The sequence below is a fragment of the Erinaceus europaeus genome, chromosome 1, assembly GCF_950295315.1.
Source record: "Erinaceus europaeus chromosome 1, mEriEur2.1, whole genome shotgun sequence".
NCBI classification, from domain to species: domain Eukaryota; kingdom Metazoa; phylum Chordata; class Mammalia; order Eulipotyphla; family Erinaceidae; genus Erinaceus; species Erinaceus europaeus.
This window is the reverse complement of record NC_080162.1, coordinates 158,312,388-158,339,793: the sequence shown is the minus strand read 5'-3', so window position 1 is coordinate 158,339,793 and position 27,406 is coordinate 158,312,388. Positions and strand designations below refer to the sequence as shown.

Below are 27,406 nucleotides of genomic sequence, written 5' to 3'. Positions count from 1 at the left end.
CCAGTTTCTGTGAGAGAGAGCATATGTTCACACGTATCCGTAAACTACTACAAAATATATACCTGAAAGCAGAAGTACACTAGAGTTTGCAGTGAGTACCCCCCTAACACTTCCTCTCCACTATTCCAAGCTTTGGATCCATGATTGCTCAACAATTTGTTTGGCTTCATATGTTAACTCTCTTTTCAGTCATCAGGTTCCAGATGTCATCAGGATGCTGGCCAGGCTTCCCTAGACTGAAGACCCCACCAATGTGTTCTGGAGCTCAGCTTCCCCAGAGTCACACCCTACTAGGGAAAGAGAGAGGCAGACTGGGAGTATGGACCAACCAGTCAGCGCCCATGTTCAGCGGGGAAGCAATTACAGAAGCCAGACCTTCTACCTTCTGCAACCCACAATGACCCTGCGTCCATGCTCCCAGAGGGATAGAGAATGGGAAAGCTATCAGGGGAGTGGGTGGGAAATGGAGATTGGGTGATGGGAATTGTGTGGAATTGTACCCCTCCTACCCTATGGTTTTGTTAATTAATCCTTTCTTAAATAAAAAATTTAAAAAATTAAATTTTTTTTAAAAAGGAACAAAAATGACATTTAGTCTATGGAAAAGAGAACAAAACTTGAATTTTCAAAAATAAATTAAGATGAGGACATTGCTAAATAAAATGATTACCAAACAATATCATAAACAACTGTCTGCCAACAAAGGTAACTTCAGTGAAATGCACAAATCCTTAGACACACACACAAGCTGTCAAAAATGATTCAAGAAAAAAAAAAAAGAAAGTCTGGATTTGCTGGGGGCTGGGCAGTGGCACACCTGTTAAGCGCACATTGTACTACCTGCAAGGATATGCTCAAGGATCCAGGGTCGAGCCCACTCCCCACCTGCAGGGGATCCACTTCATGAGCAGTGAAGTAGGTCTGCAGATATCTTTCTTTCATCATCTCTATTTATCCCTCCCCTCCCAATTAATCGCTGTCCTATCGAATGAAAAGAAAAAAAAAAAAAAAAAAGAGGCCACCAGAAGTAAGTGATGCATTTGTAGTACTAACACTCAGCCCCAGCGACTGGAGGGGAAGGAAGGAAGGAAGGAAGGAAGGAAGGAAGGAAGGAAGGAAGGAAGGAAGGAAGGAAGGAAGGAAGGAAGGAAGGAAGGGGGGGGGAAAGGAGAAAGGAAGGGTGGGAGGGAGGCATGGAAGGAGTGAGGATAGGCCTATACAAATGAGATGGAAGCAATAATCAAAAGCCTCTCAATAAAGAAAAGTCTGGAGATATGGTGGCTTGCATGTACCAAGTGTGGATATGAAAATACTCCTGAAACCCGATACTTCTGAAAAACAATGTTAAGTCATGAATACTTATTTTAAAGGCCTAATACCAGGGACTTGGCCTAGTACAAAACAAGACTTGTAAGTGAGAAGTCCCAAGTTTAATCCCCAAGCACCATATAAACCCAAGTAATGTTCTGCTCCTCTTTTTTGAGAAACAAGTAAGAAGAAAGGAAGGAACGGAGAGAGGGAGGAACAAACTTAGATCTAGGGTAGATAGCAGCACTTATAAATTCCACCAAATATTTGAAGAATTAACACCAACTCACCTTAGATTTTTCAAAGAACTAGAAAAGGTGGGCAAACTTTATATCTCATTCTACAATTTCTTTTATTTTTTTACAAGTTGCATTTCTATACAATGTTAATAAGCAATATGAAAAATGCTTAGGAAAACAATATACAGCGGGGAAGCAATTACAGAAGCCAGACCTTCTACCTTCTGCAACCCACAATGACCCTGGGTCCATGCTCCCAGAGGGATAGAGAATGGGAAAGCTATCAGGGGAGGGGATGGGATATGGAGATTGGGTGGTGGGAATTGTGTGGAACTGTACCCCTCCTACCCTATGGTTTTGTTAATTAATCCTTTCTTAAATAAAAAAGAAAAAAAACAATATATAGTAGCATCAAGAAGGAATTTAAAATCAAAATTCTTAGGGATAAACAAGAAGGTGCAGGATACTATCAAAAGATTGGAAAGCAGCCAAAAAATGGGAGAAAATATTTATTATATTTCTGAGGAGAGTATAGTATTCAAGAGCTCACTATTCAACAACAAAAAGAAAACTCAAGGAAAATAAAGGCAATTACAGAAGCCAGAACTCCTACCTTCTGCACCCCAGAAACAACCTTGATCCATACTCCCAGTGGGGGAGAAGTGATAGATGAAGATAAGAGGACTCTGCACTCCAGCTCCATCAGCACCCAGAGAGAGAGAAAGGAAAGGAGAGGGACAAGTGGAGGTAGTTATGTTGTCATGAGTGGCTTGGAGGGGAAGAAAGGGTTGAATCAGAAAAAAGGGGGACAACTATGTATAAATGTGGACAGATAGTTGTAGAGATGATGATTGGCCCATGTCTATAACCTTCAGGAAACTGCGGTGGATTGCAGCGGGGAGAGTGAAGATTCAGAACTCTGGTGGTGGGAATGGTGTGGATTCAAACCCCTGTCAACATGTAGTTCTGTAATATAAAAATAAATAAATTATAAAATAAAAAGTAAATAATAAAAAAGAAAGCCCAACTTAAAAAAAAAAAGCCCAAAAAATTATTTGGAATAACCATTCTTCCAAATAAATTATTTACATGGTCAGTAAATACATTAAAAAGATACTCACTGCTATTAACCATTAGGAAAAAATACAAATTCAGAATCTTTTTTGATGATAGTCATCCTCACAAGTGTTAGGTGATAGCATTCTGTTGTTTTGATTTACACTTCCCTAATAATGGTATGATAAATATATTTGTATGGGTTAGTTGGCCATGTCTTCTTTGCAGAAGTGTCAGATCCTCTGCCTATTTTTAATTGAATTGTTTTACTTTTTTGTTGAATTGTATGGGCTTGTTATGTATTTTGGATATAAACCATTTTTGAAATGTATGACCTACAGATATCTTCTCCCACTAATAGGAAAACTTTTCTTTTTTTTCCCCACCAGTTATTGCTGGGGCTGGATAGTTACTTTTTTCCACTATTTTTTTTATGTTTGAGAAATAAATAAAGAGAGAGAGAGAGAGAGAGAAGGAGGTAGATAAGGAGAGAGAAAAGACACCTATAGTACTGATTCACTGCTCATCAAGCTCTCACCCCTGCAAGTGGGAACCTAGAGCTTGAACCCAGGACCTTGCATACTGCAGTGTGGGTACTCTACAGAGTACTCCACCATTGGCCACAAGTCTCTTCATTTTTGTAACAGTTTCTTTCATGATGTAGAAGCCTGATGTAGTGACATTTGTTTCTTTTTGCTTTTGTTTCACTTGCCATTGAAGTCAATTTCCCAAAGAGACCCCATAAAGCCAATGTGAAGAAACATATCACTTGAGTTTTTTCTCCATATTTTATGGTTTCTTACATTAAAGTCTTTCATGCATTTTAAGTTAATACATGATTACAGTGTTTAAAATGATCCAGATGCATTTTGCATGTAGTTATCTAGTTTTTCCAACACCACTTATTGAAGAGATTAGGAAATGTCTCTTTACTCTCGTGCCTGGGGCTCTGAAGTCCCAGGTTCAATCCCCCGCACCATAATAAGCCAGAGCTGTGCAGTGTTCTGGTGTTTCTCTGTCTTTCTCTCTCTGCATCTCTCTCAAAAACAAAATAAATGAAATACTTAAAATAAATTTTATTTAAAAAAAGAAAATGTCTCCTTAAGTGTTGATTTATATATAAAGTATGAAAGATAAAGTTTAAATTAAACTATTAATGTGGTTCCACTCCTGTGACATCATACATGAACTGTGTATACAGGCTGTAAGAAATCAGAAACCCAGTTACACAAGCGAGTACCCTATAAAGATTGATAGCAATGAAAGATACTCTGTTCTGACTGTGATTTTATTCTGCCTCTACCCAGTTTAAATCTACAGTTTGAAACAATCCCTTGCTGCACTCAGTCACTCATTCAGCAGAGTTTTACTAAATATCTATAAAATGCAAAGTGCTGACTCATTTCAAGTCTTGTTTTTATTGCTAATATTTAACTTAATGACTTTAACTGGACAAGACAACAGTTTCTCCTGATTCATTTTTGCTACTTCTTTTTCAGCCAAGACTCTTTCTCTCTTTTCATTCTATTATACTTGACAGGACAGAAAGAAATTAAGAGAGGAACGAAAACAGAGAGGAAGAGAGAAGGGCACCTGCAGCCTTGCTTCAACAATTCGTGCAGCATCCCCCCCTGCAGATGGGAAGTGGGGCCTCAAACCTGTGACCTTGCATGGTAATGTTTGTGCTTTTAACCAGGTGCACCACTGCCCAGCCCCCTTACCTAGACTTTTTTTTATCTCAACATATCTAGTCATGGCCTAATAACTTGATGATATCCTTTTCCCAACATTTTCTTAGTAATTTCATTTTTCACTTTCTGACTTTAACTTTGAAACTTACCTGATAACGCTTCCCTTGAGTAGAAAAAAAAAAAAAGCCCTCAGTTGTGGAAGCCACCAGTACAGGAACAATAAATACTTGTCAGTAGTCTGTCTATATTTGTGAACACATTATCATACTGAATTTTCACTTGTGTTTAACTTGTTTTAGCAAAAACTGACATGAATTCCTTTGACTGATCTTCTATAGTGCATATGGTGTTATAATTAGATGTTCCCTATGCAATATACACTGCATTCACTCTTAAGTAACTACGAGCTGAATCACCTATATGAACAGATTTTACTCAATATTATTTACTCACAGTAAAATTATCTTTGTGGCCATCTTGAAATTGAGTTCCATCCATACCATAAAGATATATGGGGGCTGAACTTCTGTGTTGTCCATATAGTATAATATAAATCTGTGAGCTGGTCCCTGAATTTGGTAAGTCACTGGTGATGATATAAACTTTCCAGTTACCACCTTCAGAAGCACAAATAACATGAAACATTAAAATAACTTGTAGAAATGAAGATGCATGTCATCATACAGCAAGGAGAGTTCATTTCTTTTGGAAATATGTTATAAGATATATTTTGGTGTAATTTTTTTTAACCAAATCATTTTATAGAGGAAATATTGACTGCCATCAGTGTTGTTTTCATAGGTACATTTCACATCTTCTCAAGATAGGTATTAGCATTTCTCACTCACCATCAAACTGTTATCTCCCTCTACTATAAGGCACTATGTCCCTAATCATTCCTTAATACCCTCCTGTTTTCTCTTTTCAGTTTTTGGATCTTCCACAGTTTAGTAACATTTCACCATATGTTTTCCCTTGTCTTATTTCTTGTTTCACCTGTGAGTGAGAACACCTGGGTATTTTGTCTTCCTTCTGACTTCACTTAGTGTAAGTCTCTCCAACTGTATGAATTTTGTAGAAAAAGTGTATCTTGGGGGATGGCTAGGCAGTGATGCACTGGGTTAACCACACACACTACTGTGTACAAGGACCTGGGTTCAAGTCCCCACTCCCCACCTGCAGGGGGGATGCTTCACATTGAAGTGGATCTGCAAGTGTCTCTCTTTCTCTCTCCTTCCACTCTCAATTTCTCTCTGTTCTATCCAAGAAAACAATAGAAAGAAAAAAATGTGTGTGTTGGGGGGGAGTAAATGGCTGCCAGGAGCAGTGGACTCATTGTGCAGGTACTAAGCCCCAGCAATAACCCTGGTAGCAAGGGATGGGTAATAATTTCTTGACCTTTTTCCCACAGGTAAGTAGTATTTCATTGTATGTATATACACACACACCTCAAAGCTTTCTTATTCATTGTCTTTAGCCACTTCAGTTGCTTCCAAATCTTGGATATTACTTATATTGTTCCAATATAGATAGATATGTATAAATTTTGTTTTTTATTTTATTATCTTTATTTATTGGATAGAGACATCCAGAAATCAAGAGGGAACAGAAAATGAGAAAGAGATACATCTGCAACACTGCTTCACCACTCACAAAGCTTTCCCCCTGCAGGTGTGGACTGAGGGCTCCAACCTGAGTTTTTACACATTGTAACATGTGCATTCAACCAGGTATACCACCACCCAGCCCCTAGAAACTCCTGATAATTATTTTTTAATTTTTGCAAAGATTCCTAAGAGAGGGACTATCAGGTCAAACAGTAGTTCTATATTAAATATTTTGAGGGCTCTCCAGATTTCCACAGAGGCAGGACCCATTTACATTTCCATCAACAAAGTTAAAATTTCCCATTTTCACCACATCCTCATCAGAAATTATTTCTTTCATTTTAATGTGTAACATTCTCACCGGTGTGCAGTGGTATCTAACTTTGTCCTGATTTGTATTTCTCTGATAGTAACATTTTTTTATATGCCTGTTGGCCATCTGGATATTGTCTTTGGTAAAGAGTCAAATTCAGATCTTCTCTCTGCTCTTTATATAGTTATGTCAACTTTTGGTTTTAGCTTTCTAAGATATTTATATATTTTATTACTCCTCTGTCTTGTGTAAAGTGAAAATATCCTCTTCCACTCAGTAGGTCATCTTTTTAAGTCAGGTATTTCTACTCTGCTGTGCAAAAACTTTTCAGTTTGATCCCACTGATCTATTTTTGCTTTTGCTTTCCTTGTTGTTGCACTTGAGTCACCACAGAAGTTATTTCCAAAGCAGAGATCATGCAGTGTACTGTTAATGTCGTCTTCCCTCAGGATCTATTCCTAGGTATCTTACAGTTTCAGATCTAGCATCCAAGTCTCTGTTCCATTTTGAGAAGTGATATTCTTTTCAAGTACTTCCAAACACTTTCTATGAATCCAACACGACTCTGATTTCAAAAGCTGATAGAGGCATCACAAAAAAGACCAGTATCCGTGAGGAATATAGATGCTAATATCCTTAATAATATCTTAGCAATCCAGATTTAACATTATAATAAAAAGACTGAACATCATGACCAACTTGGCTTTATAATGCTCATGAGATCATCAAAGAAGAAAAACTCACAACAGTTAACATTTATGCTCCAAATGAAGGTAGCGCAAAATATGTAAAACGCTAAGGCACCTGAGAAGGGACTCTGACAGCAATATAATAATAGTGGGAAATTGTAAACACCCACTTTATTAAGCAGATGTATAAAACAAGCAAAAAATTAATAAGGAAACAGAGACTTAAATGAAGAGATGGACAAGTTGGATCTTGTAGATATATTCATAGCATCCACCAAGAAAGTAGAATATACATTATTCTCAGGCTCACATGGAATAATCAGCTAGACATAAACCCAAATAAAGGAAGTGAAAAACATACATACTGAAAGTCATGAGTCAATATTCAAGGAAATATAAAACACACACACACACACACAGAAACAGAAGGATATACCATGTTCCTGGGTTGGAAGAATTAACATTGTCAAAATAATTATTCTTCCCAAAGCTATACACAGATTTATTTCTATCCCCATCAAGGTGGTACTATACTACTTTAAGAGAATAGAGAAAAAGTTACAAAAGTTTATCTGTAATCAGAAAATACGCAGGATTAATAAAATAATCTTGAGAAAAAAAGAACAAGAATGAAGGCATCATACTATGCTCCCAGAACTCAAGTTATATTATAGCACTACTGTAATCAAAACTGCCTACTACTGAACAAAAATAGGCTCACAGACCAGTGGAATAGAACTGAGATCCCAGATATAAGTCCAGAAATATGGATAGCTAATATTTGACAAAGCAGTAAATGAAGTAAAGTCTCTTCAACAAATGGTGTTAGGAAAATTGGGTTAAAATGTGCACAATAATAAAGCTGAACTACTACTCAAAAAAGTAAACTCCAAATGGATCAGAGATTTTGTTATTAGACCAGAAACCAACAAATACTTAGAGGAAAATGTTGGCAGAACTCGATTATATAGAAGTTTAAGTGCCAATAAAATTCATGATTAAGTATAAAAGTCTACTCTGTTGACTAATTTTCTCTGCCCCAATTTTGAGCGAAAACATATTTTCATTTTTGAAATTAGTTTGCAGTTTGATTGATAACTATCATTCATTAGTGTATAAGTTTAAGGTACAATAGTTTGATTTAAACATATTATGTAATGATTACCAGTAGAGGTTCAGTTAATATTCTCCTCATAATTCGACAGAAAGAGAAAAAAAAGTGGGGGTATATAGCATAATGGTTATGCAAACAGACTCTCATGCCTGAGGCTCCAAAGTCCCAGGTTCAATCTCCAGCACCACCATAAGCCAGAGAAGGGCTCTACTGAAGAAAAAAAAAAAAAAAAAGGAAAATAGATATGTCCTTGTAACAGAACTCTTATAATTTAACTCAGTATGTTTTCTATATATCACACAACAGTGATATCTACAACCATCATATTTTTTTCTTCTTTTTTTTTTTACTTATTTATAAAAAGGAAACACTGGCAAAACCATAGGATAAGAGGGGTACAACTCCACACAATTCCCACCACCAAACTCCATATCCCCTCCCCTCCCTTGATAGCTTTCCTATCGTTTAACCCTCTGGGAGTATGGACCCAAGGTCATTGTAGGATGCAGAAAGAGAAAGGTCTGGCTACTGCAATTGCTTCCCTGCTGAATATGGGCTTTGACAGGTCGATCCATACTCCCAGTTTGCCTCTTTCTTTCGCTAGTGGGGCGGGGTTCTGGGGAATCGGAACTCCAGGACACATTGGTGGGGTTATCTGTCCAGGGAAGACTGGTTGGCATCATGCTAGCATCTGGAACCTGGTGGTTGAAAAGAGAGTTAACATACAAAGCCAAAAATTGTTGACCATTCATGAACCTAAAGGCTGGAGTAGTGCAGATGAAGAGTTGGGGGGGTCTCCATTTTGTAGATACCTAGTAGGCAGATTTTAGTCATATTCCAAAGAGCCAGTGGTTATACTAGTTGTTATTTTTTTCTTTTTCCCTGAGCCTGAAAACTGATATGCAGGTGGATTCAGATGGGTCCTGAGCAGCTTGGAACATTCCTACTGATGACCACAGAATGTGCGCTCAGATCTACAGGGATACAGAGGTCACATAGGCTCCTAAGCTGAATATGGGCCCCAGATCAAACAAATCGATGGGGTTTACAGCCAACAATATCTATACACTGTTCCCATATTTGGAAGCTACTCTCCTCCCTGATCCAGGTTCCTGGTCTTTTTTCCATCCATGACATCATGTTATTTTTATCCCTAGTACATATCTTCTAATGAAAAATTTTCACCGTCTGACTGCTGTCATTCAATAACCTCTTCCAGCATATTTCACCATTGGAAACCACTGGTTTGATTGTTTATGAAATTTTTATTTTGTTTTACAATTTATTTCTTTTTTTTTCCTTTTTTTCTTCTTCCCTCTTTTGGTTTTTCCCCAATACCAATATTACTTTATTGAGGAAATGTTTAAAGGATATTTTTTATTGTCACAAGAGCACATTTCCACATTTTCCCAAGATAAGTTAAAGAACATTTCGCTCTCAACCAAACCATCATCTCATTCCACCAAAAGGACTTAGGTTTCCAACATCCCTTAGTAACCCTCTCTCCTTCTGAGTCCCCGAATCTGATACAACAGACTATAATTCACTGAATTATTTTAGTATTTATAGGATCATACAGTACTTTATTTTACCATGTGAAATATTTCACTTAGCATAATGTTTTCCAGTTCCAATCACTCTTTCACAAATGACAGAATTTCATTTTTTTTCAGTGAACAATATATATACGCATACATGTGTGCCACAGTAGTTCCTTACTTAGCTATTTTACATAGTTAATGCAGCCATTAACCCAGGGCTACAGATTATTTTTAGCTATAGTTCTTATTTTCAGATGTATTTCAAGAAGTGAGGCTGTCCAATCATATACATATATCAGAGTTCCATATCCCATACCCTCTATTGGAAGATTTCTTATTTTTTTTTATCCCTCTGGGAGCATGAATGCAGGATCGTTATGGGGTGCAGAAGGGGGAAGGTTTGACTTCTGTAATTGCTTCTCTGCTAGACATGAGCACTGGCAGGTCAATCCATATTCCCAGCCTGTTTCTATGTTTCTCGAGTGGGGCAGGGCTCTGGAAAGGTAGGGTCCCAGAACCCCACCTCTCCATACATATACTTTTAATTTTTGAAGATCTACCATCATGCTTATTATAATAGTTGTACCAACTCTCAATTTTCATTTATACAAAATTTTTAAGATTATATAATATCCCCTTTCATAGTCTACATTGTTTCCCCTTAACATTCTTATTTCTCAGCTTCTGTTTATGAATATGATCATCCCATATTCATCCTTCTCTTTCTGACTTATCCCATTTAACATAATTCCTTCAAGCTCCATCCAAGATGAGGTATAGAAGGTGAAGTCAATAATTAATGACAGAGTATTTTTTCATATGTTTTCTGGCCTTTTAGATCTCTCTTCTGTGGTGAATATTCTGTTCATATCCTTTCCCCATTTTTGGATGGGGTCATTATTTTTTGTTGTTGCTGTTGTTGCTGAGTTTAGTGAGCTTTTTGTATATTTTTACATACTCTGGTTATTAGCTTTTTGTCTGATATAAGGCATGGAAAGATCACATCCCATTCTGTTAAGAGTCTTTGTTTGAGTGATGATTTCTTTTGCTGTGCAGTAGCCTTTCAATTTGATGTAGTCCCACTGGTTTATTTTTATTTTTGTCTTTCTTGCAATTGGACTTGTATCACTGAAGACGTCTATAAAATTTAGATGGAAAATAGTGCTGTGAATATTTTCCTCTAAACATTTGATAGTTTCTGGTGTAACATCCAAGTCCTTAATACATTTGGAGTTTATTTTTGTGTGTGGTGAAATGTAGTGGTTCACTTTCATTCTTCTGCACAAATGCAATCTAATTTTTCCAACAACATTTGTTGAAGAGACTCATTCTCCTGTCCTTATTCAACTGTGTGGGCCCCTTGTCAAATACTAGATGTCCATATGTATAGGCACTTATTTCTGAGCTCTCAGTTCTATTTCACTGGTCACTATATCTATTTTTGTTCTGGTACTAGGAAAAAAAAATTATTAGTGCCATACTCCAAACTCAGTCATTCTGCTTTTGAGTGTCCCTTTCTGTTCTTCTGTTTATGAGTGGGTTAGGGTTTGGCACCAAAGTAAAAATCTCTGGGGGAAGGGTTAGAGTACATGTTCAGCTTCACTGTGGGGGGAGGGGGGAGGTGGCAGGGAAAAAAATCACTATTTAATTAATATAAGAGGGGAAAATGGATTGAATATTTCATACTTTTTTATGCATAGACAATACCTCTGAGTATATGTTCCTTCAATCTAAGCACTTAAGACTTGAAATTGGTGGGGGCGGAGCCAAGATGACAACTTAGAGGCAGCTGCTGGCATGAGCTCCAACAAGTAGCAGCTTGTGACCTAGGATTCTCTGGATAGGGTAGGATACTGGACTGTCAGCAGGAGGGTGAATAAGGGGTCCTAAGTGTGACACCAAGGAAAAGTCCTATAGCTCACTCTCTGGTTAGAAAACGGAGGCCAGAAAGAAAAAGAAATGAAATATTTTGATTATATCTGAAGCTCACCCCTCCCTACCACCCTAGAATCATTCCCCAGGGGCTGGACAGCCAGTCCTGGAAGTTTTCCCACTGAGCTATTTTCTTTACCAAGATTCTTGCTCACCAGGGGTGTCATTCCAATCCTTATATTTTTGCTTTCCTTCTCTTTTTTTTTTTTAAGTGGCTGGAGCTCTGTTTGAGTGACAAAACATCTGACCAAGCAAAGTCTTACCCCTGCCTGGGAAAGACTACCTGGAGTTTTTTTTGTTTGTTTGTTTTCCCCCCTTTGGATACTTCTTACAATTGGCTGTCTTTGCTCAGGCTGCTTTAGCCAATCTGGAGCCATCCAAGCTGCAGACTGACAGGGTTTTTTTACTATATTCTATTTTATTATTACTATTATATATACAAGTGTCCCTTTTACCCCCTCCTTCTTCAGGTTGACCAAAATTAATTCTTCTTGTTTTTTCCATTGCTAAGTGACTGGGTGTCCTATCCATAGTGAGAGTAACTTGTTTCAGTCTACCTCTTCCCTCCACTCTCCTCTCCATTTTCCCTCCTCCTAGCTAATTCAAAAAAAAAAAACTCTTTCCTTTCACTGCTATTTTTGTTGTTGTTTTTCTTGTCTTCTTTTCTTCCTTCCTCCTTCTTTTGCTTTCTGAATTCACTGATACTTGTTTGTGAATTATTTGGGGGAAGAAATCTGACTCAGAGTGGACTCTCTATTTGTCTCTCTTCTCTACTTCCCTTTCTCCTCTTGCTATCCCTAGAATTTACAGTGGACAGTAGATTTGCATAATTGTCTATTCTTGCTTTCCCTTTTCTCCTTTCTCTTTCTTTTTCTTTTGGATATGGTTGCTACTTTTTCTTGGACTGGAGGTGTTGTTTGGCTAACTGGTATTGGTTGAACTGCATCAATCCTTGCTTCGGTTACTATTGTTGTAATTTCTGAGGTTGGTGACTGCATTTGTCATAAACATATTTAGTATAGGATTGCTTGTACTCAAAACACAACAATTTAAGAATGACAGAACAGAAAAACTAAAAAAAAAAAAAAAAAAAGTTTGAATCAAGAGCAAGTAAAACTGTTACCACAATGAATCAAGACAGGATCCCAGAAGAAACCACAAATCAGTCAGAAGTAACCATAGATAAGAAAAGTATGCAAGCAATAGTAAACCTAATAATCACAGAAATGAAGACAACTATGGAGAAAAGGGCTATAAGAATTATGGAAACAACAGATGAGACCCTCAAGAAAAATATACTAGCTACCTAGAGGTAATTTGAGAACTGAAAGCTGAAATAGCTGAACTAAAAAGTCAATTAGCAGAACAAGCTAATACTATAACAGAACTGAAGAAAGAAGCTGAGGGAAGGGAAAGGAGACTAACAGAATCAGAAAACAGAATTAGCCATACAGAGGCTGAGCTAGAGAAAACTAAGAAAGAGGTAAAAGACCTCAAAAAGAAATTGAGAGACACTGAAAACAACAACAGAGACATATCAGATGATCTCAAAAGAAGTAACATTCTTATAATTGGCCTGCCAGAGGAAGAAAAGAAGTAAACATTCTAGAGGAAATAATAAAAGAAAACTCCCCAGACCTAAACAACAGAAAGGACATTAAGATTCAAGAGGCCCAGAGAGTCCCAAACAGAATCAAGCCAGACCTGAAGACACCAAGACACATCATAGTTACAATGAAAAGAAGTAAGGATAAAGAAAGGATCCTAAAGGCTGCAAGAGAAAAACAAAAAGTCACATACAGGGGAAAACCCATAAGATTATCAGCAGATTTCTCCACTCATACTCTAAAAGCCAGAAGAGAATGGCAAGACATCTATCAAACCCTCAAAGAAAAAGGGTTTCAACCAAGGATAATATGTCCTGTTAGACTTTCATTCAGACTAGATGGAGGGATCAAAACATTCTCAGAGAGACAACAGTTAAAGGAGGTAACCATCACCAAGCTTTCCATGAAAGAGGTTCTAAAAGACCTCTTATAAACAAGAACATCACTATAATACTTGCCATATATCAGAGCAAATAAAAAAATTGTTGAATAATGGCACTACAATACATTAAATCCATAATATCAATAAATTTAAATGGCTTAAACTCACCCATTAAAAGGCACAGAGTGGGAGGATGGATCAGAAAAAATAACCCAACCATATGCTGCTTGCAAGAATCCCATCTGACCCAACAAAACAAACACAGACTTAAAGTGAAAAGATGGAAAACTATCATACAGGCTAATGGACCACCAAAAAAAGGCAGAAACAGCCATTCTCATCTCTGACACAATAGATTTTAAATTAAATAAAGTAATAAAAATAGGCAAGTCCATTACATAATGATTAGAGGATCAATCAACCAAGAAGATTTAATGATTATTAACATCTATGCACCCAATGAGGGACATTCTAAATACGTCAAACACCTACTGAAAAAACTACAAAAATACATCAATAGTAACACAATAACAGTGGGAGACTTTAACACCCCACACTCACAATTAGACAGATCAGTGAAGCAGAGAATCAACAAAGACACAAGAGACTTAAATGAAGAGATGGACAGACTAGACCTCTTCGACATTTTCAGAGCTCTTCACCTCAAAAAACTGGAATACACATTCTTTTCAAATCCACACAGCTCATACTCAAGGATAGACCACATGTTAGGCCACAAAGACAGCATCAACAAATTCAAGAGCATTGAAATCATCCCAAGTTATCTTCTCAGACCACACTGGAGTAAAGCTGATATTTAACAACAAAGAGAAAATTACTAAAAGTCAAAGAATTTGGAAACTAGAAAACATACTGCTTAAGAACCACTAGGTCAGAGAGACACCCAAGCAAGAAATTCAAATGTTCCTGGAAACAAATGAAAACACAAGCTATCAAAATATTTGGGACACAGCTAGAGCATTACTGAGAGGGAAATTCATAGCCATACAATCACATATTAAAGAACAAGAAAAAGCTCAAATAAACAACCTTATTGCACACCTTAAGGACTTAGAGGAACAAAGGAAACCTAAAACATCCAGAAGGCCAGAAATCACTAAAATTAGAGCAGAAATAAACAACATCAAAATAAGAGAACCATACAAAAGATCACTGAAGCCAAATGTTGGTTCTTTGAAAAACTAAATAAGATTGACAAACCCCTAGCCAGACTCACTAAAAAAAAAAAAAAAAAAAAAAAAAAAAAGGAAGAAGATTGAAATAAATAGAATTGTAAGCGATAGAGGAGATTTCACAACTGACACCACAGAAATCCAGAAAAGCATGCAAAACTTCTATAAAGAATGATACACCATCAAGCTAGAAAATCTGGAAGAAATGGAAGAATTCTTAGAAACATAGGCCCTTCCAAAACTGAACCAAGAAGAACTACAAAACCTAAATGCACCAATCACAGACAAAGAAATCAAAACAGTTCTTAAGAATCTTCCCAACAACAAAAGTCCTGGACCAGATGGCTTCACAAATGAATTCTACAAAACCTTCAGGAAACAGCTAATACCTATACGTCTAAAGCTCTTCCACAAGATCGAAGAAACAGGAACACTCCCTGCCACCTTCTATGAAGCCAACATCACCCTAATACCAAAAGCAGATAGGGACACAACAAAAAAGGAAAACTACAGACCAATATTTCTTATGAACATAGATAACAAAATATTAAACAAGATCTTAGCCAACCAGATACAGCAATATATCAAAAAGATTGGGGCTGGGGAGACAGCATAATGGTTATGCAAAAGCCGTTCAAGCCTGAAGCTCTGAGGTCCCAGGTTCAATCCCCAGCCCCACCATAAGCCAGAACTGAGCAGTGTTCTGGTGTCTCTGTCTCTCTCTCTCTGTATATTTCCCTCTTTATCTACTCTTTCTCATTACAATAAATGAAATAAAATATTTTTAAAAAAAATTGTTCATCACGACCAAGTGGGATTTATCCCAGGAATGCAAGTCGAGTTCAACATATGTAAGTCAATCAATGTCATTCACCACATCAATAAAACCAAAACCAAAAACCATGATTATCTCAATAGATGCAGAGTAAGCCTTTGACAAAATCCAACACCTATTCGTGCTCAAAACACTACAAAAAAATGGGAATAGATGAGAAATACCTCAAGATAGTGGAGTCCATATATGGCAAACCTACAGCAAACATCATACTCAATGGACAAAAGCTGAAAGCATCCCCCTCAGATTGGGGACTAGACAGGGCTGTCCACTATCACCATTACTCTTCAACATAGTATTAGAAGTTATTGCCATAGCAATCAGGCAAGAGAAAGAAATCAAAGGAATACAGATTGGAAGGGAAGAAGTCAAGCTCTCACTATTTGCAGATAATATGATAGTATACATAGAAAAACCTAGCGAATCCAGCAGAAAACTACTGGAAGTTATCAGGCAATATAGCAAGGTGTCAGGCTACAAAATCAATGTACAAAAATCAGTAGCATTGTTTTCTGCAAACACTAAATCTGAAGAAGACATCCAGAAATCACTCCCATTCACTGTTGCAGCAAAATCAATTAAAATACCTAGGAATAAAGTTGACCAAAGAAGTGAAAGACTTGTATACTGAAAACCATGAGTCATTATTCAAGGAAATAGAAACTGATACCAAGAAATGGAAAGACACCCCATGCTCATGGATTGGAAGAATAAATATCATTAAAATGAATATTCTCATCAGAGCCATATACAAATTTAATGAAATATCCATCAAAGTTCCACCAAGCTTCTTTAAGAGAATAGAACACAAACTACAATCATTTATCTGGAACCAGAAAACACCTAGAATTGCCAAAACAATCTTGAGGAAAAAAAACAGAAATGGAGGCATCACACTCCCAGATCTCAAACTATATTATAAGGCCATCATCATCAAAACAGCTTGGTACTGGAACAAAAATAGGCACACAGACTAGTGGAACAGAATAGAAAACCCAGAACTAAACCCCCACACCTATAGACATCTAATCTTTGATAAGAGGGCCCAAAGTATTAAATGGAGGAAAGGAGGCTCTCTTCAATGAATGAATGAACCTCAGCATGCATCACTTCAGACTGTGTCCAGAAATGTCAGGCGTGGAATGTCAACCCTACACCCTCATTACTCGGGTGAGACCTTTCCTGTCATGGTAGTCTCTAATTCCATTCCAGGAGGTTCACTTCCTAATAAAGTCCTGAAACATAGATATAGACCAGATCCCGTAAGATAGAGCATATGTTCACATGTATCCATAAATTAGGGCAAAAATATATACCTGAAAGCAAAAATACACAATAGTCTGTAGTCAATATCAAGTTCATAATGAAACAGTGTCTAGTTAGACTTAGATACCTTCCTTACCTACTTCCTATTACAGTTCTCTCACTCACTCCAAAGCTAAGCTTATCAAAGGACTGCAAATGCTGAATAAGGGCAAGAGACTGGCATACTTTTACGAAGACTCTTTAGTCACTATGAGGCCACCCCATCAGCTGGGGTCCTAATCGGGGAGTCCTGAGATTCCCAAACAGACATGATGGGCCTAGACCTCGAATAAATTCTTCTCTCCATTGTTACCGATCATTTCTATCAGGAACAACACAATAGAATCCTTTGTGGGACCCCCCGGAGGACCTTGCCCTCAACTTGGATCAACAATGGTAGAGAATGTTCCATCCTCCAAAGGGAGGCTGGACAACATACTCTATGCTATACCTGAGGAAAATGGGTCGATACTGGGGCAGCATGGAATGTTCCTCCTCATGATCACAGAATGTGAGCTCAGATCTACAGGGATGCAGAGGTCACATAGGCTCCTAAGCTGATTATGGGACCTAGATCACATCAAATCAATGGGGTTTACAGTCAACAATATTTATACGCCTTTCCCATATGAGGGAGCTACTCTCTTCCCTGATACAGCTTTCTGTCTTTTTTCCAGCCACGACATCATCTCCCCAGACAATAACTTGGATCCACTGGCATATCAGATTTCAGGCTCAAGAGGCAAAAAGAAAAAGGAAAAAGGAAAAATAAAAACTAGTATACCCACAGGCCCTTTGAATTTAACTAAAATATGCCTACTAGCTATCTACAAAATAGAGGACCCCCCCTAACTCTTCATCTGTACTATTCCAGCCCTTAGGCCCATGATTTGTCAACAATTTGTTTGGCTTTGTATGTTAACTTTTTTGTCAACCACCAGGTTCCAGATGCTAACATGATGCCAACCAGACTTCCCTGGACAGACAACCCCACCAATATGTCCTGGAGCTCCGCTTCCCCAGAGCCCTTCCCCACTAGGGTAAGAGAGAGATAGGCTAGGATATGGGTCGACCTGTAAACACCCATGTTCAGCAAGGAAGCAATTACAGAAGCCAGACCTTCAACCTTCTGCACCCCACAATGACCTTGGATCCATATTCCCAGAGGGTTAAAGAATAGGAAAGCTATCAGGGGAGGGGATGGGATACAGAGTTCTGGTGGTGGGAATTGTATGAAGTTGTACCCCTCTTACCCTATGGTTTTGTCAATGTTTCCTTTTTATATTTAAAAATATTTTTAAAAAGACTTGAAATTGATAATCAGACTGAATTTTAACAGTGGGTTCAGATTGTTAATACATTTCTAATAGGGGCTTCATCTTTGAAATATTAAATCACCTAAAAGCTTAGACCAGAGAGTACAGAAGCAACTGGTAGCATTACATTATAAGATACAGCTATATGTAAGTAGCATAAAAAGACATAAATTATGGTGAAGTCTTATATGATACAGCAAATCCTAACAATGGGATTTTTCAAAGTTAACCCAATTGTCAAATAATTCTGTTATAGCATTAACTATCTATTGCCTTCTTAACCCTAAGACAGTGGGAACCTTCCCTATTCTCTATAAAACCCATATTTCTACCAGTCAGATAGAGATGGATGAATATGGGATGATTTAACTCATAGAGAGAAGTTGAAAAACAGGATCAGAAAGGAAAACACTAAGCAGAACTTGGACTGAAGTTGGTGTATTGCACCAAAGTAAAATACTCTGGAGTGGGGTGGGGGGTGGGTTCAGGTCCTGGAACATGATGGCAGAGGAGGACCTAATGGGGGTTATATTTATGTGGAAAACTGGGAAATGTTATGCATATACAAACTACTGTATTTGCTGTCAACTATAAAACATTAATCAATCCCCTAATAAAGAAGAAAAAGCTATTAGAAAGGAAATGGATGCAATAAAGTTGTAGGCTACAACATTAATAAAGAAGAGGAGGAGGAGGAGCATGGAGATCAGGCAGTGAAGTTAAGCATACATAGTACTATGCACAAAGAACCGCTCAAGGACCTAAATTTGAGTCCCTGCTCCCCATATGCAGTGGGGATGTTTCATGAGCAGTGAATCAGGTCTGCAGGTCTCTCTCTGTGTTCCTCTCTATCTCCTCCTTCTCCTCAATTTCTCTCTATTGGTATGCTTCTGGATTCTGCTTCTAAGACCCCTTCTGTTTCATTGGTTTGATCCCCCCTGCTTAACACTGTATTCTATTTGCATAGCCACTGTTGACTGAGCACCCCCCTGCCTCCAGGACATTGGTTTAATCCTCACTGGTTCACGATTTTTCTTTCTCCATGCCCCCCATCCTATGTACGGACCTGACTCTTCCGCCTCAAGATAGATAAAGAAAAGACTGTGATTAGAGATAGCTTAGACTACGCTGCATTCCACATGAATAAAGACTGAACTGCGTACCACTCAGCCATGAGTCCCTGGTCATCTCTGTCTCCTGCCCGTGAAGCTCAGCCCAGCATCTCTCTGTCTTATCAAATAAAATAGAAAAAATATGGCTATAGGAAGTCATGGATTTGTCGGTACTGAGCCCCAGTGATAATCCCAGTGGGGAAAAAAAAAAAGAATAGGAAAGCTTTCAAGGGAGGAGATGGGATACAGAGTTCTGGTTGTGGGTATTGAGTAGAATTATATCCCTCTTATCCAATGATCTTGTCAATATTTCCATTTTATAAATAAATTTTTAAGTTGACTTTAGTTTCTCCAGGAATAGGAACTGAACCTATGAGGCACAGTTTAGAATCCAAAAAAAATTATTAGTGATTTAATACTGATTTACAAAATTATTAGTTAACAAGAGTACAATTCCACACCATTCCCACCACCAGAGTTCAGTGTCCCCATTCCCTTAGCACGCAGTTTTCACTATAATGGCCTTATAATATAGTTTGAGATCTGAGAGAATGATGCCTCCAGTACTGTTATTTGCTTGTTTGTGTGTTTTGGTTCTATCTGTTTGTTTTGCAAGACTGTTTTGGCAATTCTAGGTATTTTCTGACTTTAAGTAGATGTTTGTAGTTTTTTGTTGGACTAGCTTTGCAGGCAGGTGACAGACAACCAGGGACTCATGGCTGAGTGGTACGCAGATCAGTCTTTATTCAAGCAGAATGCAGCACAATCCAAGCCAAGCTAAGCTAAACTAAACTAATATACTTGCCAAGTAGAGTGTAAACAGGATGTGATGTAGAGAGGGTGGAGAGAAAAGTGACTGGTGAAAATCAGGGTGTGACAAGGAGAGGGGGCGGAGCAGGAGAGAATTCTACCACTGAACCACCAATGCCCTGGAGGGAGGGTGGTGCTTAGTTAACAGTGGTTATGTAAATAGAATACAGTGTTAAGCAGGGGGGATTAAACCAAATGAAACAGAAGGGGTTTTTAGAAGCAGAATTAGAAGCATACCAACAGTTTTTGTTCTATTTAAAAAAAAATTGTGAGGTGTTAATGGAGATTGCATTAAATTTGTATACGGCTCTGGGTAGAATAGTCCATTTAATGACTATTAATTCTTCCAAACCATGAACATGGAATATCTTTCCACTTCTTTGTATCTTTTTTCTATTTCCTTAAACAGTGACTCATGATTTTCAGTAAGTCTTTCACTTCTTTTGTTAGGTTTATTCCTAGATATTTTATTGATTTTACTGCTATAGTGAATGGAAGTGATTTCTGGATATCTTCTTCTGACTTAGTTTTTGTATAAAGGAATGCCACTGACTTTTGTATGTTAGCTTTGTATTCTGACACCTTATTATAATTTCCAGGAGCTACCTGCTAGATTCTTTAAGTTTTTCTATATATACTATCATATCATCTGCAAACAGTGATAGTTTGACCCCTTCCCTTCCAATCTGTGTTCCTTTCTCTTGCCTGATTGTTATGGAGAGAACTTCCAATACATTTTGAAGAGTAATAGTGATGGTGATGATAGATAGCCCTGTCTAGTACGTGATCTAAGGGAGAATGCTTTCATCTTCTCCTCATTGAGCATGTTGTTGGCTGTAGGTTTGCTGTATATGGTAGACTCCACTAGGTTAAGGAATTTTCCGCCTATTCCCACTTTTGTTCAAAATAATTTTTAAAATTCAAACTAACATGATGCATTACATTGGCTATTTATTGAAAGTCCAAGCTAATACCATACAACAGTAAAATGCTTAAACCTTTTCCTCTAAATCTGGTGCAAAACATTGTTTTGCTCAATGTATCATACAAAGTTCTAGTCAGAGCATTAAGCATTAAAAAAATAATAAATGACATAACCATAATGGAAAAAGTAACTGTCAGTATTTACATAAAGAAATAGAAAACTGAACAAACCAGAGATAATGCAGAGACAGCATATTATATAAAGGAACTAAAAAACTTGCTTTAAAATTTATTAGAATAAGCAAATTCAGCAAAATTGTAGGATACAAACTAAATATACAAAAATCTGCTGATATCTGTAGACTAATTATGAACTATGAGAAAGAGAAATTAAGAAACAATCCCATTTATAATTGCATCAAAAAGAATAAAATGGGAGCTGAGCTGTATGTAGCACAGCGGGTTAAGCGCACGGCGGAAAGTGCAAGGGCCACATAAGGAACCCAGTTTGAGCCCCCAGCTTCCCACCTGTAGGGGGTTACTTCGCAAGCGGTGAAGCAGGTCCGCAGATGTCTGTCTTTCTCTCCTCCTCTCTGACTTCCCCTCTTCTCTCGATTTCTCTCTGTCCTATCCAACAACAATAACAACTACAGCAAGGGCAACGAAAAATGACCTCTGGGAGCAGTGGATTCGTAGTGCAGGCACTGAGCCCCAGCAATAACCCTGGAGGCAAAAAAAAAAAAAAGAGAGAGAGACAGAATAAAGAATAAAATACTTAGGAATTTACATAAGAAGCCGAAAGAACTGCATACCAAAAACTGGAATATATATACATACACACCTTCCATATTACTCAAAGAAATCTACAGATTTAATGACATCTCTATTATAATTCCAGTGCATTTTTCTCAGAAATAAAATAACCTGAAAACTTGTAACAGATAACAAAATACCTCAAATAACCAAAGCAATACTGAATGAGAGGAGAAAGCTGGAAGTACCATGCTTCCTTATTTAAAACTATATAAAAGGCAATATTAACAGAAATAGTATTGTATTGGTTTAACAAAAGACATACAGATCAATGAAACAATAGAGAGCCTAGTAGTAAACCCACACAGATATGGTCAATTAACCCAAGAAATAGGAACCAAGAAGATAAAATGAGCAAACAACAGCCTCTTCAGTAAAAGGTGGCTGAAAATCTGGATAGCCAGATGCAAAAGAATGAAACTGGACCACTATGTTACGCCATACATAAAATTAACTGAAAATAGAATGTAAATGCTGAGAGTATAAAACTCCTATAAAAAATAGGCTGGTAGCAATATATATATATATGAATATCAGAAAACTCCCACAAAAAATATGTACTAATACCTTAAACATTTATCTTGGTGAAGTTTTTTCACTCAAAACCAAAACAAAGATAGTGAAAGCAAAAATCAACAAGTCAGAGTACAATAACAGAAAAGTTTCTGCACATCAAGAAACATGAACCAAATGAAAAAAGCAACCTACTGGTGTGAAAGTGATGCACATACAGTAGTAACTGTCCTTGCAATTGTTATGTTTTCCTGGGTTATAAGTATATGGTACAATACTCTCTCATGATGCTGAGCAGTCACAGTGAATCATAGCTCCCTGGCACACAGTGATGTAAACAAGTGCTATCATGGCAGAACCTCCAACATCATCAATAAATTGTAATTCAATGTTTCCAACATTCTTTAGGCCAGTGAGCTTCCAGATGCATATGTTAAGGGTGAGAAGCTGTACAACAGCTCTAGCTTCTTTTAACTTTCAGAACAGTATTCAATAAATCACATGAGATAGTTGACACTTCATTGTAAAATTGGTTTTGTGTTGCATGATGTTACCCAACTGCAGGTTAATGAAAATGTTCTGCACATTTAAGGTAGGCAACACTAAGTTATGACATTCAGTACGGTAGAATGATTAAGTATATCTTTGACATAAGTTTATTGGAATATAACATCATCAACTGAAGAAGCTATGATAATAATTCCAATAATGAGAAGTCTATAACTGTATACTGCATCTAAATTTTATGCCAAATATTATTTCATTGTTTTGTTTCATAATGACAAGATGAAGAGATCTGCCTTAAATCATAAAGTCATAGACTCCATGGAATATATCTAAAATAGACTTCCTAGCTCCTTCCAACATGAAGACCCCAAATTTCATCTGCTATATTCTTACTTTAAGTTTCCTGATTATTAAACAACTTGTTCTGCTTTATATCTTAATGCTTTTCAGCCACTATGTTGCAGATGCTACCATGACACCATCCTGGGCAGACAACCTCACCACTGTGTCCTGGAACCCCACCTCCCCAGAGTCCTGCCCCACTAGAGAAAGATAGAAACAGGATAGGGGTATGGATTGACCTGCCAATGCCCATGTCCAGCAAAGAAGCAATTACAGAAGCCAGACCTTCCACCTCCTATACCCCATAAAGATCTTTGGTCCAAACTCCCAGAGAGATAAAGAATAGGAAACCTTTCAATGGACAGGATGGGATATGGAACTCTGGTGGTGGAATTTATATAGAATTGTACCCCTCTTATCCTACAATCTTGTCAACCATTATTAAATCACTAATTTAAAAAAAAAAAAGATTTGCCCTACTACTGGGTTTGTTACATTGTTAATTAAGTTTAGAAAGTTTTTTAGTTCATTAAGTAAATATACAAATAAATAAATGTTCAATAAATAAAAAGAAATAAATAAAAAAAATTTGGACTATACTCCCAGATGGAGAAAATGTTAGGGGAAGATAATCAGAGGGCTCTGAACCCCAATTCCACTGCGACCCAAAACGTTTGTGACGAGCAACCTTTGTTTTTATACGATCACTGAGAAAGAAGAGAGTCTAGAGAACAACTTGAGGAAGTCAGGCATTGTTTCTCTGATATGAGAGGAAAGAGAAGGGACAGCCAAAAGTTGTAGCAGGTGTGGGTGTGGCTTAGAAAGGAAGAAGGCAGGCCGGGCGATAGCGCAGCGGGTTAAGCGCACATGGCATGAAGCATAAGGATCCTGGTTTGAGCCTTTCCTTCCCCCCACCACCACTCCCCACCTGCAGGGCGGGAGGTCGCTTCACAAGCAGTGAAGCAGGTCTGCAGATGTCTGTTCTTCTCTCCCCCCTCTGTCTCCCCCTCCTCTTTCCATTTCTTTCTGTCCTATCCAACAACAACGACAGCAACAATAATAATAAAAACAATGATAAACAAGGACAACAAAAGGGAAAAAATAGCCTCCAGGAGCAGTGGATATGTAGTGCAGGCACCGAGTCCCAGCAATAACCCTGGAGGCAAAAAAAAAAAAAAAAAAAAATGAAAGGAAGAAGGCAAGACCTAAGACCTAGAAACGAATGAAAATGAGCAGCAACTTCCACATAAAGTTAGGCATCTTTACTCCATGTGCTTCTCTGGTGTGTGCCTTTTCATTTTCCTGATTAAAAGTTTAAACTATCAGAGGTGAAGGAAAGCCCTCTGAAGAATACTTAGATAGAGTTGAGGAGGGGGAGCCTTTAATAATGGAATAAAATCACTGATTTGAGTCCTATAAATACAAAACAAAAAATCATGGGAAACTCCATTCCACAGTCTTTAAAGATGTCTTTATTTGTTAACACAATAGAGAAGAGAGCCTCAGAGCTTCATTCTGATACATGTGATTCTGGGGATGGAACTCAGGACCTCATGTTTGAAAGTCCAATTCCTTATCCACTGAGCCACCTTCCATGCTACTCTCTCCAATCTTTCCATCCATTCCCCCCACTGATTGGGAGCTCCACATAGATAAAATATACTGTATCTCTATCATGCGCACGTGCTCTCTCTCTCTCTCTCTCTCTCTCTCTCTCATTCTCATTCTCTCCTCTCTCTCTCTCTCTCTCTCTCTCTCTCTCTATATATATATATATATATATATATATATATATATATCGTTCTCTCTCCCTCTTTCCCTTCTTCCCTCTTCCCCTCCCTCCTTCCTATGAAATGGTGACCCCAAAAAGATACAGGTTACCTAACAAAGTAACCTGACACAGATCCAGGTTAGATGACCCAAGGGACTGAAGATGCAGCTGCCCTTGCTCTTGCTAGTCTTGCCTTTAAGCCATAGATAGATAGATAGATAGATAGATAGATAGATAGATAGATAGATAGATATCAGAGCTCCTCAAAATCAGGCACTTTGTATCCCAAAACCCACCTTCCAACCTAGGCTCATTCTTATGTAAATGTTCTCCAAAGACAATGGAGCATGGAGACAGATTCTAGCAGCTCCATCCTTAATCACATGGCCTAGCAGCAATAAAGAGGGTTCCCATCACACAAAAGTTGGTATGACAGAGCCTGGCCCTGGCCATCTCTGGGAGTCACTTAACACAAAGCAGGCACACAGTGGTTCTGCAAAATACTTTCATGACTGAGGCTCTGGGGTCCCAGGTTCAATCCCCCATGTCTCCATAAAAGCCAGAGCTAAGTAGTGCTATAGTTAAAAATAAGTAAAATATAACAATAGTGATGATAATAATTAGTCATAAATTATATACTCAATGGAGTACTACACTGCAGTTAAAAAAGATGATGTGTCCTTTAGAACTAAATGGTTGGAACTGGCAATGATTATGATTTATAAAGTAAATACAGAAGTGAAGGACAACTATAGAATGATTTCACTCTTAAGTGGAATATGAAGAATTGCAACACATGAACTTGAAAAAAGGTGCCGCTTGGTGGTAGGTACACCTGGTTGAGCACACATGTTACAATGCACAAGGACCCAGATTTAAGCCCCCAATCCCCACCTGCAGGAGGAAAGCTTCACAAGAGGTGAAGCAGTGTGTCAGGTGTCTATCTCTCCCTCTATATACCCCCTTCCTCTTGATTTCTGGCTGTCTATAGCAAATAAATAATAATTTTTTAAATTAAGTCTATATAACCCGTATCTATGACCTTAGGAGAACTAGCGGTGGTTATTGCTGGGGGGGGGGGCGCACAGGACTTTGTTGGTGGGAGTGGCCCTATTATCTTATGATCTTTTAAATCACTAGTAAAAATATGTTTAAAAAAATAAGATTAACCGTGGTCCGGGAGGTGGTGCAGTGGATAAAGCATTGGATTCTCAAGCATGAGGTCCTGAGTTCAATCCCCAGCAGCACATGTACCAGAGTGATATCTGGTTCTTTCTCTCTCTGTCCTTCTATCTTCATGAATAAATAAATAAAATCTTTAAAAAAAATAAGACTTACCATTGGGAGTGGGTCGGTAGCTCAGGGTTAAGTGCACGTGGCACAAACCGCAAGGACTGCATAAGGATACAGTTTGAGCCCCCAGCTCCCCACCTGCAGGGGAGTGGCTTCACAAGCGGTGAAGCAGGTCTGCAGGTGTCTGTCTCTCCCCCTCTCTATCTTCCCCTCCTCTCTCCATTTCTCTCTGTCCTATCCAACAATGACGACATCAATAACAATAATTACAACAATAAAAAAACAAGAGCAACAAAAGGGAATAAATAAATAAATAAATATTTAAAAAATAAGATTACCCACCTAAATACTTATTGTGAGGACTATGATAATATAACTAAAGCATCTATCTATAGCACATTTGACATTGATGAAGGTTCAAATTGTTAGTTGCCTTCACCTTTGTCAAGAGCCATATTAAATGTTTACATTATATTCTTGGTTACATATCTAAGACCCCAAAGAGCTGACGCGCAGGTGGCACAAAGCGCAAGGACCGGCTTAAGGATCATGGTTTGAGCCCCCCGGCTCCCCACCTGCAGGGCGTCGCTTCACAGGTGGTGAAGCAGGTCTGCTGGTGTCTATCTTTTTCTTCCCCTCTCTGTCGTTCCCTCCTCTCTCCATTTCTCTCTGTCCTATCCAACAATGACTACAATAAAACAACAAAGGCAACAAAAGAGAAAAATAAATATATATAAAGAAAAGGCTGGGGAGAAAGCACCATGGTTATGAAAAATATACTCGTGCTTGAGGATCAGGGTCCCAGGTTTAATCCCCAGCACCACAAACCAGAGCTGAACAGTGCTCTGGGGTCTCTCTCTCTCTTTCTGTCTCTGTCTCTACCTGTCTCTGTCTCTCTTGGACTGTGTCTCTCTCTGTATCTTTCACTCTATACTCTTGCATTAACTAAATAAATCACGCATAAATTTTTACAAAATAGGAATAAAATCCAAAATGCACTTTAAAAATAAAATGCCAACTTAAAAAAAAAAACCTATCACACATTAGTATGGACACTAATGGCTTAAAAAATATAAGCTAGAATATAGTCAAAAGTTTATGTTAAGCTTTTTGCTAAAAGTCCAAAATCATTCTCTAAGGTGTTCCTTTCACAATAATCTTTTAGCTCCCTTAATGTGGTGGCTCCGTTTTAT

General features: G+C 37.9%; 1 protein-coding gene across 1 annotated transcript in view; it reads right to left on the bottom strand.

Moving 5' to 3' along the window:
- Positions 1-27,406, bottom strand: part of RP1 (RP1 axonemal microtubule associated) — a 180,182-nt gene that overhangs the window by 136,621 nt on the left and 16,155 nt on the right. The window contains exon 3 of the mRNA XM_060198887.1: positions 4,748-4,911. Coding sequence (XP_060054870.1) covers positions 4,748-4,911 — 164 coding nt within the window. The remainder of the gene's footprint in view (positions 1-4,747; positions 4,912-27,406) is intronic.